Source organism: Rutilus rutilus (genome assembly GCF_951802725.1).
Source record: "Rutilus rutilus genome assembly, chromosome: 25".
NCBI lineage: Eukaryota > Metazoa > Chordata > Actinopteri > Cypriniformes > Leuciscidae > Rutilus > Rutilus rutilus.
Genome location: NC_140229.1, coordinates 9,591,833 through 9,608,986, shown reverse-complemented (window position 1 = coordinate 9,608,986; position 17,154 = coordinate 9,591,833). Strand labels below are relative to the sequence as shown.

The window sequence follows — 17,154 nt, the reverse complement described above, 5'->3', positions numbered from 1 at the left end:
ACATGAATGCTCACTACCTGTGCTGGAAAAACATTAATACAGAAGTGACAACACAAATGATTAACTCAGAAATTTTAATTAAATCCACAACATTAAAAACAAATCAGGAAGACTTGTGACCAGAGGTGATTAATTCAGATGCTGCTTAAAGCCAAACATGGCTTCTTGTTACCACAGAACAGAAATGCGAGTATGATATTTGACCATTAAAACAAACAGGCTCTAACAAGATGACATACCAGGTCCCATTAGAACTATAATACTTCAGTTCTGGGAAAGAGAAATAATAACCACACTAAAACATCAGCACAGACGATCCACTCAAATACAGGCATGAAAATAATTTGCACAAAAATTTCAACGATGACAACTAAACAGCATCCATTGTGTTTCTCTTGATGGTTGTGACAGCAGTTTATAAATAATCCACTTCACAGCTCATCCAAGTTGTCCAAAATTGCAGATTTCATGTTCCATTTATTCAGAGACACCTTGTGAATAATTTTCAGCAAAGCCTAATTTTCCTCAAAGTAGAACTGATTACAGTGATGACAGATTCATTACATCAGTATTTACTTGACACAGGAATACAGATGTTACAATGCAAAATTCAATTTCTGACACACTTAATGCTTCCATACAGCAACTACAGAAGATCAGACAGTTGGACAGAGTGTATTACAACAAAACCATGTGACCTAAATGAAAAACAAGAACCTGACAGTCAAAACCGAAGGCAAAAATGCAATGCAAACTTAAATACGCAAGAAAAAAAAAATCATAAGAGCTTTAAACCAATCATGCTTAGAGCAAACCAAGCATGCACCGGAGGCAATGAAAACGCAATCAGGGCCACTTGGGCCACAGAGCAGGAACGTGAGACCGCCTCACGCCGCCCCCTACTGGAGCGCTCACCTCATCACAGGCCCTTGGAGAGAGAGACGGAAGCGCTGGAATGAGCTCATCCGCCTGCGTGACTCCACACAAACACTACAAGCTGACACTCTAAACAGCAGAGCAGCTGATGCTGGGTTCTCTTACTCACACGTACACCTCGCCTGCTTCCTCTTCTACAGCATTTCTGCACTTTAATTAACCCCCCTTAATCAGCTAAGCTGCGTTCAACCTCTCCAACCGTGTCCGAAGTAAGCGGTTGTCTATGCACGCTGCGTTTTAAGGGGGAAATCCTCCATTCTTTCTTGTTAAAGTAGCTTGATGTGTTACTCCACTCTTTTTTTTTTTGTCAGTTCGACAAAAACTTGCAGTATCTTTCCCCTTTATCTTCATCCTCTCTCTGTGACATCAATTCCTCAGTGGAGGATGATTGGTTTGTACAGCAGTAGGTCGGGTCTGCGGTTCAGCCTACTTTAGCCCAGATCAGGAACGCGGGGATGTCTCGGACCGGAACGTTGCGTGTGAGAGCTTTGACTCGCAGGTTGCGGTCGTCCGTGAGCAAGACCACCTCCCTGCGCAACCGCACCGGCCCATCTGGTGGAGAACACAAAACTGGTCAGTCAGGAAACAAACAAATTCAAAGAGCATTTGTATAGAAAACATTCTTGCTTTTATAAACAGGATGCTTTTAAGCGTTTAAGTATGTTTATTACATGCGTTCTGAAATGCTTGATTCTGATTGGTTAGTCGTGCCATTCCGATAGGAGTGTGCGATATTGAAAAAACACAATGTATCCTTCAAAAGGACGCGAAACGATGGCTGCCTTCGAAGGATCCTTTACATTGAGACGTTCTTTGACGGAGCCTGATGAGGTGGCAGCCGAGATATGCAGCCTTCAGATTGAGAAGAACCCTATATCTCATGTAATTATTTATGTGGTGAAAAGCTGTGTAGTAAGTGATACAAAACTTATAGGAACTTGCTAAGAACTGTACTTCGTGAAAGCTTTGTGTTTAACGAGCTAATAAAATATCAAATTAAATCAACATTTTGAGTCAATTTATAGGTAGTCATGTAATAAGAAGGATAATGTACATTCAGCTGGTTATTATCGCAATAAGAATATGAAAGACTAACAATCTATCAAATGCAGATGGAATGCAAAAGTGCCACGTGTGTACGGCCCCTAACAAGTACAAGTAAGTGAACTGACTTCTCTCCACAGGCATGAAGTCCTTGGCTTTGTCCTGACAGTAGTGCAGACAGCAGGACAGGATGACATCATCGTTGTTGCCCTGGGGAAAGAAATGCACAATGAGTGGGTGGCTTTAAAATAGACTTTATAGTCCCATGTGCATTTATGAACTTTAAAATGAAAGGGTTTTTTCCACACTAGAGTTGCAGGTTGACGTGAAAACGTTTTCCGAACCACAGAACTGTGTATGAATGTTACATTCCCTGAAGACTAATTATGCAGTCTCTCCTTGTCTTGTGACTTATATATATGAGAGTGTTAAGACATAATTTTAGGACAATCTCTTAATCAAAATTATGCTTTTATTACCTAATAAAAAAAAATCAAATAAAATAAAGAGCACTGATGATTTGAACTTCAGCATCAAAAGTTAAGGGGTCATCATAGGGTTAAGTTCAGTTCCGTGTTTGAATCAGTTTGAACTGCTTGAATTCAACAATTCATTTGTGACATCGCAGAACTCAACAAAAATTATTCTGGTAACAATTATTTAAGTAAACATTACTATGTTGTTATATTGGTGCATATACACTACAGATCAAAAGTTTGGGGTCAGTTTTTTTTTTTTTTTTAAGTCTCTTATGCTCACCCAGGCTGCATTTATTTGATCAAAATACAGTAAATACAGTAATATTGTGAACTTAAATTAACTTTTAAAATATTTTAAATGTAACTTATTCCTGTGATGGACTTTTGATTAATAAAAAGTTCAAAAGAACATTATTTATCTGAAAGATTTTTTTTGACAATGTAAATGTATGTCACTTTTGATCAATTTAATGTTTCCTTGCTGAATAAAAATAATAATTTCTTTATAAAAAAAAAAAATCTTACTGACCTCAAACTTGAATGGCAGCAAACTAATAATGTGGAAATCATCAACATTGAACATTTTATAACTAAGACGAATTTTGTGGCTCTATGAATTTAAATGGCTGTTAGTCAAAATTATACATTCCCTGACTGTAATAAAAAAATAATATAAAATAAAATGCTATTTCAGAGCAAATACATATTTATAAACATATATACCATCAAAAGCATTTTTTTATTTTTTATTTAGCTGAACCACTACTGAACCTTTAGCACTCAACTTGATGGCAAACTTACAGTGGTTTAGATGAAAAGGAAACAATAAGGAAAGAGGAAATTGATTAGAACTGAGGTTTGAACCAAGCATTATCCGCTGTAGATTAGCGCCACCTTGCTTTCACAAAGAGGAAGAAACACAGACCTTTTGTCCAGAGGTGTCCTCACTACGGAAGGCGATGGACTCCAGTGTGTTTCCTCGGCTGGTGAGCGCTCTGATGCAGGGATCTCTAGACTCGAAGGCTTTCTCTAGACACATGACCGCTGCTCTGGCTCTCTCCTGCACCTGTCGGGCATGGGCACCATTACTGATCCCCTCACGACTGTCCTGCCCTTTAGCCAGACCGTCCAACTCCGTGATCACTGTCACAAAAACAGAGAAACATTAGACAGAAAGAAAGAGTGAAACATTTGCGTGCATTTTAATGATCAAAGAGGGTCTCACCGATAAGAGGCACAACCAGAACGTACGTCCCACAGGCCAGAAGCTTCCTCAGGCCCTCCAGATGATCTATGAAGCCGTTTGTGTCAGGGACCAGATAGAATGGCCTGATCTCAATCTCCAGCTGCCCACCCATCTGCAGAACAGCCTGGAGGACAGAAACAAACACTTTGTCAGCTCTAATTCATTAGTTTGATCTATTCTGGTGCAAGAAACACTGACTAACATTAGAAGCAGACAATGTGTATAGATAAAGATGGCATCTTGAGATACCTGAATCTTGTCCCTGCGTTTCTGCTGCTGTGCCAGCTTGTGTGTGAGAGCGTGGCGCCGTGCCCTCAGCTCTCTGATATCATCCTCGCTTCCGTCTCCTTCAATCTCTCCATCGATCTCCCCTTCTGAAGCAGAGAGAGACGATTCCTCCACAATGACATCATCCTCCTGAGAAAACAGTGGAATTAGCAGTGCTCTGCCCAGATAGTTAACCGCACACTCTGTTGGGTGGGTTACTGGAAAAAGACTGTCAATGATTCAGGGAAAAGCAAAACAAAATAGATGAAATTCTCTTTCACACATCCAGGAAATGACAGGTTTGCTGTACCAGTTCTTGCGTTTGCATCTTGTTCTCGTCATTTACGCTGGCTGTAAGTGGTGTTGCCATGGAAATGTACTTTCCTCCCTTAAAAGCCAGCAGCGGCTCTTCTTGCCCGCACAGAGCTTCCAGGAAGTATTTCAGAACGGTCACTCTCTTACAGTCAGCTGCTATAGCCTACGATACAGAAACAATCATTCAGATGTGAGAAAACTACAGCTGCTAAAGTTAATTTATTCAATTAAATGTGATTAAAATCATAAAGCGAACAATGAATTTCACTCAAATAAATAACTGAGTTGTGTGATCAGAATAAGAACGGCAGCACAGGTGTTTTCACTCACATTTATTAGTAAATGATGAGAAAGACCTTAACAGCTCATTGACTTAATAAATCAAATCTTTGTATAGAATTAAATTATTATAGAGTATTTTCTTTCCTAAAAAGAATGCATTAATAACACTGAATGGACTACATCATTTTTTTTTTTTAAGGCCAATTTTATCAACTTTGAATTAAAAAGTGAAAAAATGGCAAATTAAGAATTAATAAAAAATAAATTGCAATTATTTGAATCTACTAAGTGCACTAATTTTGATACATTATTTCACCCAGGAGGCAGTACATTAAATTTACAGCTAATTTATTTATTAAAATAATCTACAGTAGATTTTTAACTAAAACAAAATATAATTATAATAATAAATAAAGGTTAAATTGCAAATTATTGTAATCTACTGAGTAGGGCTGGGCGATATGGCCAAAAAAAATTTATCACGATAATTTTTTGATATCAGTCGATATCGATAATTATCACGATAAAAGTCAAATCTTTATTTCTTTCAAGTTTAAAGGCAGATTTTTGCTCCTAAGTGAAAGTTGTAGAAACAAGAGCGTTAATTGTGGTTTTAAACTACTCTTTATTGTCAGAACATAACATGACAAACACTTGCCAAACTGGTGAATTTCACAAATCTGAGGTAGAACATTCAAACATTTGACATTTTTCGTTAACAAAATAAATAGCTTTATTGGACAATTAATTTCTTAGTTTCTGCATGTGCTAATTTTTATTTGGTAAAATGTAATATTCTGACTGTTTATTAAACTTAACCATTGGTCATCCAGTATCATGCATTTAGATCATGATAACCACAGATAAAACCAGGCATAGCCTGTAGCACCTCACTATCATGGCAAAATGTAACTTTATGGTTTCTATGGTATTTGTATGAAAAACAGTAGCCTAAATACATTATTAAATACTGTAATTATATTCCATCAGTCCTTTAATACATTGTCTACATTAATAGTATAATATAATTCAATATGAATATCCCACATTTCATGGTGCAGTTAATATTAATAGGCTAATGTTACAGTAAATCCATGGAAAATGATGGGAATTTGTAGACGGAAAAGCCTTCTGACAGTGTCGTTGTGCACAGTGTTTCTCCTGTTTGTCAGCGCTGTTTCATCTGCCTTTAAACTGGTTTAAATCACTGAGACATTTGTGTTCTTCACTGAATTCAAGCGCTTCTCACTGGATCTCGTGACCGAGACCGATCAGAGTAAACGCATCTGCTCTAGCGAGCTCGCGCTGCGCTGCCGTTTGGACTTTGAGCTGAGCGGATAAATGGTCTGTGTGGCGCGCTGTTCAAATGAGTTTCGTTCCGCTTTTGGCGCATAAACATTATCGAACATTTATCGAACTCTTGATATCGTTTTATCGAGAAAAATTATATCGCCCAGCCCTACTACTGAGTCCTAATTTTATATATTATCCACCCAAGCATGCAATTTGGCAGTGTTATGTAATGTGTTAGTATGCATAGACGTGTACATTACTGACCGCATCTGTTCCTTGGTCTATATAGCAGGCTTCCTGTGGGGCAGCGAGCAGCGGGACAAAGCCAGAGAGCATTTTGTCCTCCTCCAGCTGCAGGACTCTGAGCTCCTCGTCTCCTTCTCCATCCGCATCAGCTTTATACAGCAGAACCTCACCGTGGTACACGCGTGAGAAAGAGTTGCAAAGATCTGCGAGACACTGCCACACATCTGGACTCCCCCTGTAAACACACACATTACCATATTACTCCAGCTCAGCTTCAAATCAACAGTTCTGTGAATGTACTGCAAGCAAGACTCACTGAATACTGCAGGGAGGAGGGTTCCACTTGTCGGGGTGTCCGAGCATCCAGTCGGACCAGACCTTCATGCTGGGCAGCAGCTCTCTCAGGTCAGGAGGGAAGGAGGACACCCGTACCATCCCCTCTTCATCATCCATCTCATCAAACTCCCCCAGCTCTTCTGCTGGGATAGACTCTGGGGGAGACAAAAAAGAGAAAGCAAACTATCAGACAAAGCAGCATAGGGCTCACATATACTGAGATTTTTACCTCTTAAGAATGTAAAAAATTCACTAAAAAAACACATTACTCACCAGCAGGCGTTTCCTTCAAGAGCTCAGTGCAACGCTGGACAAGAAGACCAAACATAGCTAAACCTAGGGATATGGTCTGCTCCTCCAATACAGACCGAGATTCACCCTGCCTTTCAGCTATGAGAAAGAAAGAGAGAAAAATTGAGTGGCATAGCAAAGTGGGAAGCAAGAAAGATTATTTTCAATGGACTGGAGAGGCTCTATGGCCGCTGCTAGTGTTGTATTTTTACCTCTAATCTGTGCGTTATGGATGGTGAACATGTTAATTGTGATGATCTGCAGCATGCGTGTGCTGCCGAGGGGGGAGGGGCTGTGCTGGAGGAGAGCCCGAAACTCCTGCAACACTCGACTGGCTACAGCAGGAAAACTCTCCATCCTGAGGACCAAACACGACACATTAAATAAAAATTCATTTCTGTGGTAATTACCAGCATGTCACAGATTCTGTAGATATTTTATTTATTTATTATTATATCAGCAGCAAAGGCTTTTTTTATGGCAAAATTAAAACATTAATACAGGTCTTTTTAAAAATGTCCATTAAAAAAATTCTGAATAAAACAGTTGCCTAATATAATTTAAGGCAGGAACTTCCAATCAAACATGCTTTATAGTCAGTGCTGTAGATACAGATGAACTTGTTCTGATCCCAAAAAGTTCCTCTCAGGAACCGTTGCAAATGATACATAATCTAGGTTCTCTTCAAAAATCAGTACTCTGAAATTTCAATATGATTGGACTGAGATGACCTTCTAAGTCAAAAGTCAATTTAAAAGCAAAACAACACAGTATAAAAACTGCTGTTTACAATGAATCTGTTGACTTTAAGACTTACCCTACTTTAGTGAAGAGCTTTCCATGAGTGTATAGGAAACTCAAAATAAACCTCTTATTGAGCTGTAAAGAAAAGGACAGAAAAATGTAAGTAGATGTGTAATTTACCTTCAGCTAAAATGGATGAAATTATAGAGATTGTTCACTGTAGTAAAAAAAAAGGTTTTCCCCCCTGAAACCAATAGCTCCATAGGTATGCGCAGTCACCAAGAGTTAATGCATAAACAAAATGATCAGAAAATGTACCAACTCGCCACAGGATGGGCACCTTGATTGGCAGATAAACCTAAAACGCTCTTCTTTAATTAAATCAGTGTATTGCCTGAAGCCAGAATCAGAGGGCTCAAAACAACCTGCTAACCCTGACAAAAGAACAATGGTGGGGTGGAAAAAGGTCAAATTTCTTTAACCCTTTAAAACCGGATGTGTTGTCGACGACACAGCCAACCGAGCTGTATTCATGTCACTGTAACTCTTCAACAGTTTGCACTATCAAAATAATTCAAATAGTTCCTGAAAGTAGACATCATGCGCTTTTTGCCAATATACGGCTTATTACGGTAATGTCATGCTTTCCGTCTGCAAATGACAGCAGCGCGGGATGGAAGGATTTGAACAGAGAGATACGACGACGTTAGAGTGTTTTGGATTGCATAAAATAATAAAAGAAACAAACAAATACATGGCGAAATAAGTGTTAGACAGCAGAAGAGGGGATTGGGATGATTTTTAATGAAATTTGGGAGGCGGATGGCCGTTACTCTTTCACGTATCTAAGCTACGTAGTAGTGCGTTGCGTGCATGTGTATGTGTGCGTGCCTATGAATGCGTGCATGTATGTGTGCGTGTATGACAAAAAGCGTCCTAAATGAAAACTGTGCAACCCAATGTCACAAAAAAGACTTGTATATATGTATTATAGTTCATTTTTCAACTTTAAAGTGTTAGTTTCTTTCGTTCATGATTTTTTCTGTTTTTTTTCTAAATAAAAATCAGTAAATTTACTCTCGTTTTTTTTTTTTTTGTCAATTTAAATTCTATTTATAAACTCACCACACACAATAATTGTCAATAACTGTAATTTGTTGAAAGCTTATCTTTTTCTGAAAAAGATGACACCTTGCACATGAAGATAGCACATTGTTTTAGAATTTTAGTCAAAAAATCAAATTATGTGAAAAACACCTATTTTAGCTTCAGGTTCTAAAGGGTTAAAGAGTAAGTGTGCACTTAATGCTGACATAGGCAAATGTCCAAGGTTACCGAAATGAGGGCACTATGATGCCCTTTTCTGCCACTGATGAGTGACTCATAGTCAGCCTCATCCTGTGCAACTGATAAACAAGTTGACATGACCTCTTTGGCTCTCCTTATGCGCACGGGTGTTTGTACGCGTGTCGTTGCGTGCGTCTGCCTCTATTTGTGTCTGAAAAATTTGTGAAAACATTTGTGTGCCTCAGAGGAATATATCTTGCCTAAAGTGCAACAGGCTGCTAGTCTGACTCTTTCTTAATAAACATGTTTTAAAAAATATATAAAAATTTTATCTATTTGTCAGCACATGTTTTAGCAACGGTGGCATTTTATTTGGTAATTTCTCTGAAACTTAAGAGAGCAATGAAAGATTAGGGCAGTGACAGCAATCTAAACATTGCGGCCTTATGTTAGTATAAAATAACCTCCGATTTTTTTGGTGATCAAAGTAACCCAGCACAAATAACACTATGTTTTCAAAAGCACTCACATCACTGGCACTCAAAGCTCCAAGCTCTCCATCCAGCTCAGAGTCCTTTCCAGATTCACTGCCTGTTGGACGAGAAGTTCCCGGATTCCCACTCGGACGTATCCAAATCTCCACACGGGAGGCGTCCTCACCACGACGCCCACCCGCATGACCTCTGGAACCATGGGTACCTCCATCTGAATCCTGCTTTCGTCTACGTTCAATCTGGTCAGCCTAGGTTGGGAGAGATTAACAAATATGACACCCAGAAACAAAAAGTTTGATTCTATTGGAAGAGTGGTGTTAACATGCATACCTTGCGCTTGGCTTCCTCAAACAGACTCATCAGGCTCTCCTTGGCTGTGAGGATCGGGTTACTAGCAGCTAGACTACGCATGTAATAGTATACAGCATCCAGCTTTCGCTTCTAAAAGTGAGATGGGAGGAGAATAAATTAGTTTAACTTTCATGTTAATAATAGTCATTTAAGCGAATAACATACAAGCAATTATAAAAAAATAAAAGGTTTAAAACTTAAGACTAATTATTTAAATATTTAAAATAATTTTTAAATAAAAGTACAAATATATTTATATATGTATTGATACAATATATATCTAAATATTTTATATTAAAACGTTAATGTACGCATTTTAACACTGTCTAATGTTATGCGGGTGGTCTCACCGTGTACACTGCTAGAAGGGCCAGCTGGTTGTAGGGTCGTCCATTTTTCGGCGCAATCTGCTGAGCTTTTAGATACCAACTGAACAAGAGAAAAGACAAATTGTCAACATTGAAATGTGAAAACGCAACAACACAACTTAACCAATGACTTCCCATAAGTAAATGAAGGGGTAAAAAAATAAGAAATTATTTACGTTGCACTAATTCAATTTATCATCAGTCAATATGTCATGATATAAACAGAGGAGCATGTATGTATATCAAAAAACTGTAATATGCTATAAATACACCTTTGGTTTTGAGTAACTTCAAGTTTAATGTAGCAATGACAGACTTACCTGCGGGCCTTCCCATAGTTAGCAGAGTCACTAGCCTGTTCACGATATCGTGCGATATCGCCCTGACAGATCATGCAGCGCTGGGCACTGATCAGAGCATACTTGACCTGAAACAAGGTAAAGTGGATTCACACTTGTTGAATGTGCTTGCATAAATTTCTATTCAACGATAGTAGAACAAACTATAAAAGGCATATAGCCTGTTATAGCAAACCCCTTAAGACATGGAAACAGCTGGGCCGATATTCCTAAGTAATTTATGGTATTTGTGTACCGTCTTGCGTAGAGGTCTTGCTCGTATAGCCATGCAGTCCATATAGTCCTCCAGCTTGAACTGAAACACTGTCTGCAACTTCTGTAGAAGTGAATCAAAGAATACTGCCCCCTAGAGCAAAGAATAAACATTGCACCTTCACTTTTAGTCACAAATTGATTATTGTATTGCTGAGTGATGTAATATGAAAAAAAGAAAGAAATACAATTTTTTTTTTTTTTTTACAAAGTAATTCACAATTTTATTCCAAAAGGACAAGTGCCCATTAAATCATCCTGAATGTGAAACTTAAGCACTTTTGAAAGTCACTCTGGATAAGAACATCTGCTCAAATGCTTTACACACTACTACCATTAAAAAGTTTGGGATTGATAAGATTTTCTTTTTTAATTCAAGTCACATGCTCATTAAGGCTGCATTTATTGTATTTGATCAAAACATCATACAAAAGGCAATATTGTGAAATAACTTAATTTAAAATAAGTTTTCTACTATAATAAATTTTAAGCTGTAATTTATTCCTGTGATGGCAAAGTTACATTTTCAGCATCATTACCCCAGTCTTCAGTGTCACATGATCCTTCAAAAATCATTCTACTATGACTTGCTGTTCAAGAAACATTTCTTATTATCATCAATGTGGAAAACATTTTTGCTGCTTAACATTTTTATGGAAAGTTCAGAAGTTTTTTTTAAACATTATAAATATCTTTACTGTCACCTTTGATCAATTTAATGCATCCTTGCTAAAAAAAAAAAAAATCTTACTGACTCCAAACTTTTCAATGGTAGTGTAAATTTGACATCAGGGAGAAAACAAAATTAGACAATGACTATGACTTTCATAAGGGGGATATAGACAACTTTGTGCATATCTACCTCTTCCAGAATGGTCATCAGCATGGTTTTGATCTGTGGGGCAGTGTCTTTCAGAAGCTGCCTAAACCTCTCTATCACCTGGTAAAACACATTTTTCCACAGGGCCTGATCTAGGTTTTGAGAGTCGGAGAACTCTATGTCTGTCAAAATCACCCGCTCGTATAACGTCAGGAGTTCAGCCCTGGATAAACATCAGAAAAAAATGACAGGAAAAATTTAACCAGGCTGGGATAATATCCATTATGAGACAATGACATAAAATGTATAATTGTAGAACTCTAATATAACAAATCCCATGTTTTCCTATTTAAAATACCCATGTTTTACTTTCAATACACACCTGAGCTGGGCCATTCTCTCCAGTCCCTCTGGGCTCAGTCTTTCCCGGGACAGCAGGTTACTGAGTTGGAGTTCCTGACTGTCAGCCAGCCGAAGCAGCTTTCCCAGCTCTCCTCTGGTCTGCACCTCTGCCTCTTCTGGAGTGAGACTAGCTCCCGCTGCCGTGGGATAACCTGGCCCACCTTGCCCATAGGGTCCATAAAAAGGTGGCATAGCAGAGGTGGGATAGATCCCATTAGAGCCAGGAATTTGGTAGGGAATGTGATATGGGTATGGATAGCGTGGCGGGGTGTTGGGGGAATTGGCTGGTAATGGATAACAGTAGGGATTGTCGGAATTCTGGAATTTGTAGTAAGCCATCGCAGCAGCTTGCTGGTTTTGAAAATACTCTCCCTGGCGGACAGGAGGACTTCCTGCAGTCTCGTCATCAGTATCCAGGAAGTGCAACGGCCCGCATCCACCCTGCTGCAAGTACAAAGCCTGCTGGAGAGATGCATGCTTGGACTGTTGGCTTGACACCAGCGCTGGTTTCTTATCTGGGTTATTCGGGTCCCAAAGTCGTCTTGCCCCTCCTCCACGGCCGCCTCTTCCTCGGCCCAGACCCATTCCTCCTCTCATTCCTCGAAGCTGAGGCCCAGGCTCAGGGGTTAAAGTTAGATCAGTGTGGGCAGGAAGCACTAGGATTCCCCTCCCACGACCTCTAGGGTTTTTTCGGCTCGCTTGCTCTTCACTTGAATGCTTGTCCAAAGAAACTCTCAAAATTCCTCCTCGACCACTGGGCGCAGGCGCTCTTTGGCCTCTTCCGCCCCCTTCAGGACCCCTGTGGGTGCTCTTGGCTTCATCAGAAACTCTGCCTTGTCTATCTCCTCGCTCCCACGCCTCATTTTCCTCCAGCGAATCTGTGGAGGACAAGGTCCGGGCTGTCCGTCTCCTCGGGCGGGCCAGGCTCCCTCGGACGAACTCCCTCTGTCCAGTGGTTCTATCCACAGTGCGTGCTGACAACTGCCGACCCTCTCCTCTAAGTCTCTCAGCTTCAGCCAGACCATCCATACTGGTCCCGCTACTGGCCGAACTCGTGCTGTACGTGCGGTTTCGGGGTCGTCGGATGTCTGATTGAGAGTATCGCTTTGAGGCAGCGTTGACTCGGTTTGAATCTGTTCTCTCACATGGTTTCCCTCTCTCTTTCGGCCTGTTCCCTGTTTGTTTTTCACGGTTCATGTTCTGGTTATGGCTCACCTCCTTTGCGCCAACATTCCTCTGCCTTTTTCCTTCAGGCTGAGCTGCCTCTGTACCTTTCCCTCCCTCCCCTTCCTCTTTTTTGACAAAGACCTGGTTGTTACCTTTCTCCCTTCCTGCTTTGGATTTCCCATTACCCCTCTCCTTTTTTTTGTCTTCTCCGATTCCTCCATTCTCTTCACCTGCTTGGCTTCTTCGTCCTTCCCCACTAGGTTTTCTCCGGTTTGCACCATCCTGCCCACCTCCATCTCTACCTTCCTCAGACTCTACTTGGAGTTCGCTGATGTTACTAGTGATATTCTCGACATTATTCTCATTTTTATTCGCAGAGGGGGAGTCTACATTTCCTTTGGACTCTTGCTTTTTCCTGCCATCTTTCCCACGCCTGTTTCTACGCTTTTCCTCTTTCTCACCCTTTGTAAGTGATTCAACATATTTCCCACCCACTTCTTCCTCTTGTCTTCGATCCCCATCTAATTCTTTGCTCGCCCCAGTCTCTTTGTTTCCTTGAGATCTTCGGCCCCCTGGCTGATATATCTCACGGTCTGGCTTTCGCATCTTTCGTGACTGCTTCGGAGACCTTGGCGTCCCAGCACCTTCAATGCTTTTAACAGCATTTCCATCTTGTAACACAAGTAGGTGGTTCTTGCCACTAACGTGCCCTTTAGTGTTATGATTCGTTTCAGGCTGACCATCATTTGGAAAGTCTCCACTGTCTATACCAGGGATGTGAGAGCATCCAGGACTGGTAGGTGAGCCGTCAGGCATTTTGGTGTCATTACCAAAACCACAATCTTCTGGTGGGTGCACAGGGTATGAGCCAGCTCCTTCTGAGCTGTCCTTATGTTTGCGTGGATGGCCAGAACCAGGTTTGTACAACTGCAGGTCTGGACGTTTACTGTCTCGTTGCCGTTGTTTCTTACCCTCCTCTTGCAATTCTGAGAAAAAGACGACAAAAACAGAAAATGTATATTTTATTGGCAAAAGAGTACATTAGGGCAGTGGTTCTTAACCCTTTTGATTCCAAGGCCTCACATTGTCAATTACAATATTCGAAGGCTGGCTTATCCAGTGTCCCATGATTTACTGGACAAGAATTAAGGTTACCTCTTTTTTTTATATATATATATACTTTTTACTCAAAATTTCTACCCAATAAAATATTTTAGAGCTTGGGTTAACAAAAAAAAATTAATTAGTTAAAAAATGCCCAAGGTGTTATGAGATTTTATTACTTTGCATTACTTTTTTTTTTTTCAAGTCTAGAATTTGTTTAATTATAACTCATACCGTAGAAATCCTGATTCTTTAAAGAAAAAAACAAAATGGATTAAAATAAGAATTATCTTGATATTTAGTTTTAAAATGAGTTTTGGCTCATTTTAAATCATTGTAAGTCATCTCGAGGCCCCCTAGTGGGATCCGGTCCCCTAATGTCATCATTTTTTTTTAATTTAGCCATTATTTAGGAAATGTGTGATCGACTGCGTTATAGGAGACAGAAATAAATAGCAACATAATACTTTAGTTAGTACACAAAATCAAGACCAAATTGCTGTTACTACTGCACCCGAGGAACAACCTGTTGCACATCCACTATAAACACGCTTACCCAACAGTGCGTTTACTACATACACATAGACAGCAGTAATCAAGTTATAATGTAAAGTTAAAGAATTGGGGTTGGATACCATCTTATTTATAAACTCTCCATTTTAAATAAATATATCATTTAAGAAGTTGCCGCCTTCAATAGCCAGTAAGTTAATAGTTAGCATTACACTTGCTTCTTTAAACAAATGGAAAATATTATTTCTTATTTATGTGCTTTAAGCTAAGCGACAAAGCAGGGCCTATTCAATGTAATTATGCAGAAAAACCCGGAAAAAAATGTTGAATGTTTTTTGTTTTGTTTTTTCAAAACAAGCGCCGTTCAACCCACATGAGTGGCGACCGTTGTTAACTGTTATGCTAGCTAGATATTAGCAAACTGAACCCCAAGTTTGACGTGACTTGTCAAAATAGGGCTTGTCTTCGACTACTCCCTTTCTTACATTGTTATAAACATGGATAGAGCCCCTGACCTTTTATATTGTCGCCGTGTGTTGTGAAATTCGACGCTTCTGCTCGTAGCTCCGCGGCTGAAATTCGTACTCTATCCAGCTCGTCCGCCATTTTCGTAAGAAACAAACACAAACACACGGCGACTCTGTAGGGCCAAAAAGCCATACAACCAAAACGCGTTTAAAAATTAAGACTATCCCGTCATAATGCGGAGTGGTTTGCCTTGACGAGAGAGAGAGAGAGAGAGAGAGAGAGAGAGAGAGAGAGACGAATATTAAAAAGGCAGTGTATATAGGCTATAAGGGTATTCTCATGAATTAAAATTCCCAAATAAACTAAATCTTTTTTCACTTTTCCTTTTTGTAAAACTCAAAGATTTACAGTAATTCTAAAAATATTTTTGCAAAACAGAAAACAATAGCTTTGTTTTAAGAAACTCACATTTATGAATATTTATGTATGTGTAGGGCAGGCTACATCTTCAATTATTGTTATCTATAAACTTCTGAATTATGAATAACACTTATTAAATGTGACTTTTAATAGTAATTAATACAACAATAATCATACCCTGACAAATCATATAGGCTTACGTAATTATAGGCTATTTATTAAGCCTACATTAAATTAAAATTATAGTAGCCTAATATTTTCACTCAGAAAAACAAATTGTGTGTGTGTGTGTGTGTGTCTGTGTATATGCATATTATCATTTGGGTCCCAGTGTCTGAGAGCACTAGTAAAAATGCTCATTTGTTTTGTATTTTTGCATTTAATAGTATTTTCCTACAAATTCTAAAATGCAATAACAGCTAAAAATGGCTCTCCACTTGACTTTAATTAGCCTGTTGTCTCCTTACAGTGTAAGCATCTCTCTCTCTCTCTCTCTCTCTCTCTCTCTCTCTCTCTCTCTCTCTCTCTCTCTCTCTCTCTCTCTCTCTCTCTCTCTCTCTCTCTCTCTCTCTCTCTCTCTCTCTCTCTCTCTCTCTCTCTCTCTCTCAAGGGATGACAGGGTTCAGTGAGAACAGAGAGGTGGGTACTATGAGTCATCCTTGTGAGTCATGTGCTTTGTGGTTGTGTGTTCTGTTCATGTGAGTGCAAATGGAGAAAAGTAAGGAAATTTCATGGCAAATTAAGGAGCCGAAACAGAAAATAAATCACTGAACATGCAAAAATTCTAAATTGATAGTACATATAGCCTTCCGTTGTATAAGAAATTAGTTGTTTTGTGCGTCTCACCATATGGTATTTTTGACCAATGTGAAGTGCAGTTCCTCCAAATGGCCAAAGGTGTCAGTGTTGTTGCATTTTCAGGAGCAACCTCAAGGACGTTCATTAGAAATTTCTCTGCATAGTTTTGTCTTTTATTTCTCTTCTGCTCGACTTGAATTTGCAGATGTTTTACTGCAGATATGAAACCTCTAAATGTATCACACACTTTAAAAAGTAACAAAAAATCTTGCATGGGGAGGTTTGGAAGTCAGAAATAAACTTGTTGAGACAGAGATCGAGTGTGGCTGAACAACTTCATTAAAATGTGGTTCATGAGGTCAGTTTTCTTTTTTTTTATCACTTTGGTTATCCTACTCATATCTGACAATCACATGACAATTCTGCAACTGCACATGCATCCATCACTAATACCAGAATTAATTAGTTTATTGAAAATTAAATAGTCCTTTTCTGTGAGGCAAGTAGGAGGGAAAAACAGCATCATGAGAATCAAAAATGCACAAAGAGAATGGGAGAGAGAGAGAGAGAGAGAGAGAGAGAGAGAGAGAGAGAGAAAACGTGGAAGGACACAGGAGAGTCAGCCAGCTCACACTGATGTTGGAGTAAACATCTCTATTTCCCTAGCAACATGGAATCAGCCAGGCATTTAAAGAGACAGGAGCCTATTCACCTTTTGTATGAATTCCTCATTTATGGAAGTGCTTCCTGTCAACTCCACAGGGTGTAACACCTCACTGATATCACAAGTCAGTCAGATGTCAATTTAAGGTGTGTGTTTTCATCTGAAGAAATGTTTACTCATATGCAATGTCTCTAAAACATTCATGTGA

The 17,154-nt window shown here is 39.3% G+C and overlaps 1 protein-coding gene across 1 annotated transcript; it reads right to left on the bottom strand.

Annotated features, from left to right (window-relative positions):
• Positions 1-60: 60 nt before the first annotated feature.
• On the bottom strand, positions 61-15,256 carry smg6 (SMG6 nonsense mediated mRNA decay factor; the record flags this gene model as incomplete). The annotated part of the gene is made up of 19 exons (XM_084400965.1): positions 61-1,488; positions 2,109-2,190; positions 3,385-3,602; positions 3,685-3,829; positions 3,955-4,122; positions 4,283-4,450; positions 6,127-6,343; positions 6,425-6,599; positions 6,718-6,834; positions 6,948-7,093; positions 7,553-7,614; positions 9,296-9,508; positions 9,591-9,701; positions 9,962-10,040; positions 10,300-10,406; positions 10,574-10,684; positions 11,453-11,633; positions 11,793-13,965; positions 15,112-15,256. The coding sequence occupies 19 exons, from the start codon at positions 15,254-15,256 to the stop codon at positions 1,358-1,360; spliced, it is 4,749 nt and encodes a 1,582-aa protein (XP_084257091.1). The 3' UTR covers positions 61-1,357.
• Between the last annotated feature and the right edge of the window lie 1,898 nt (positions 15,257-17,154).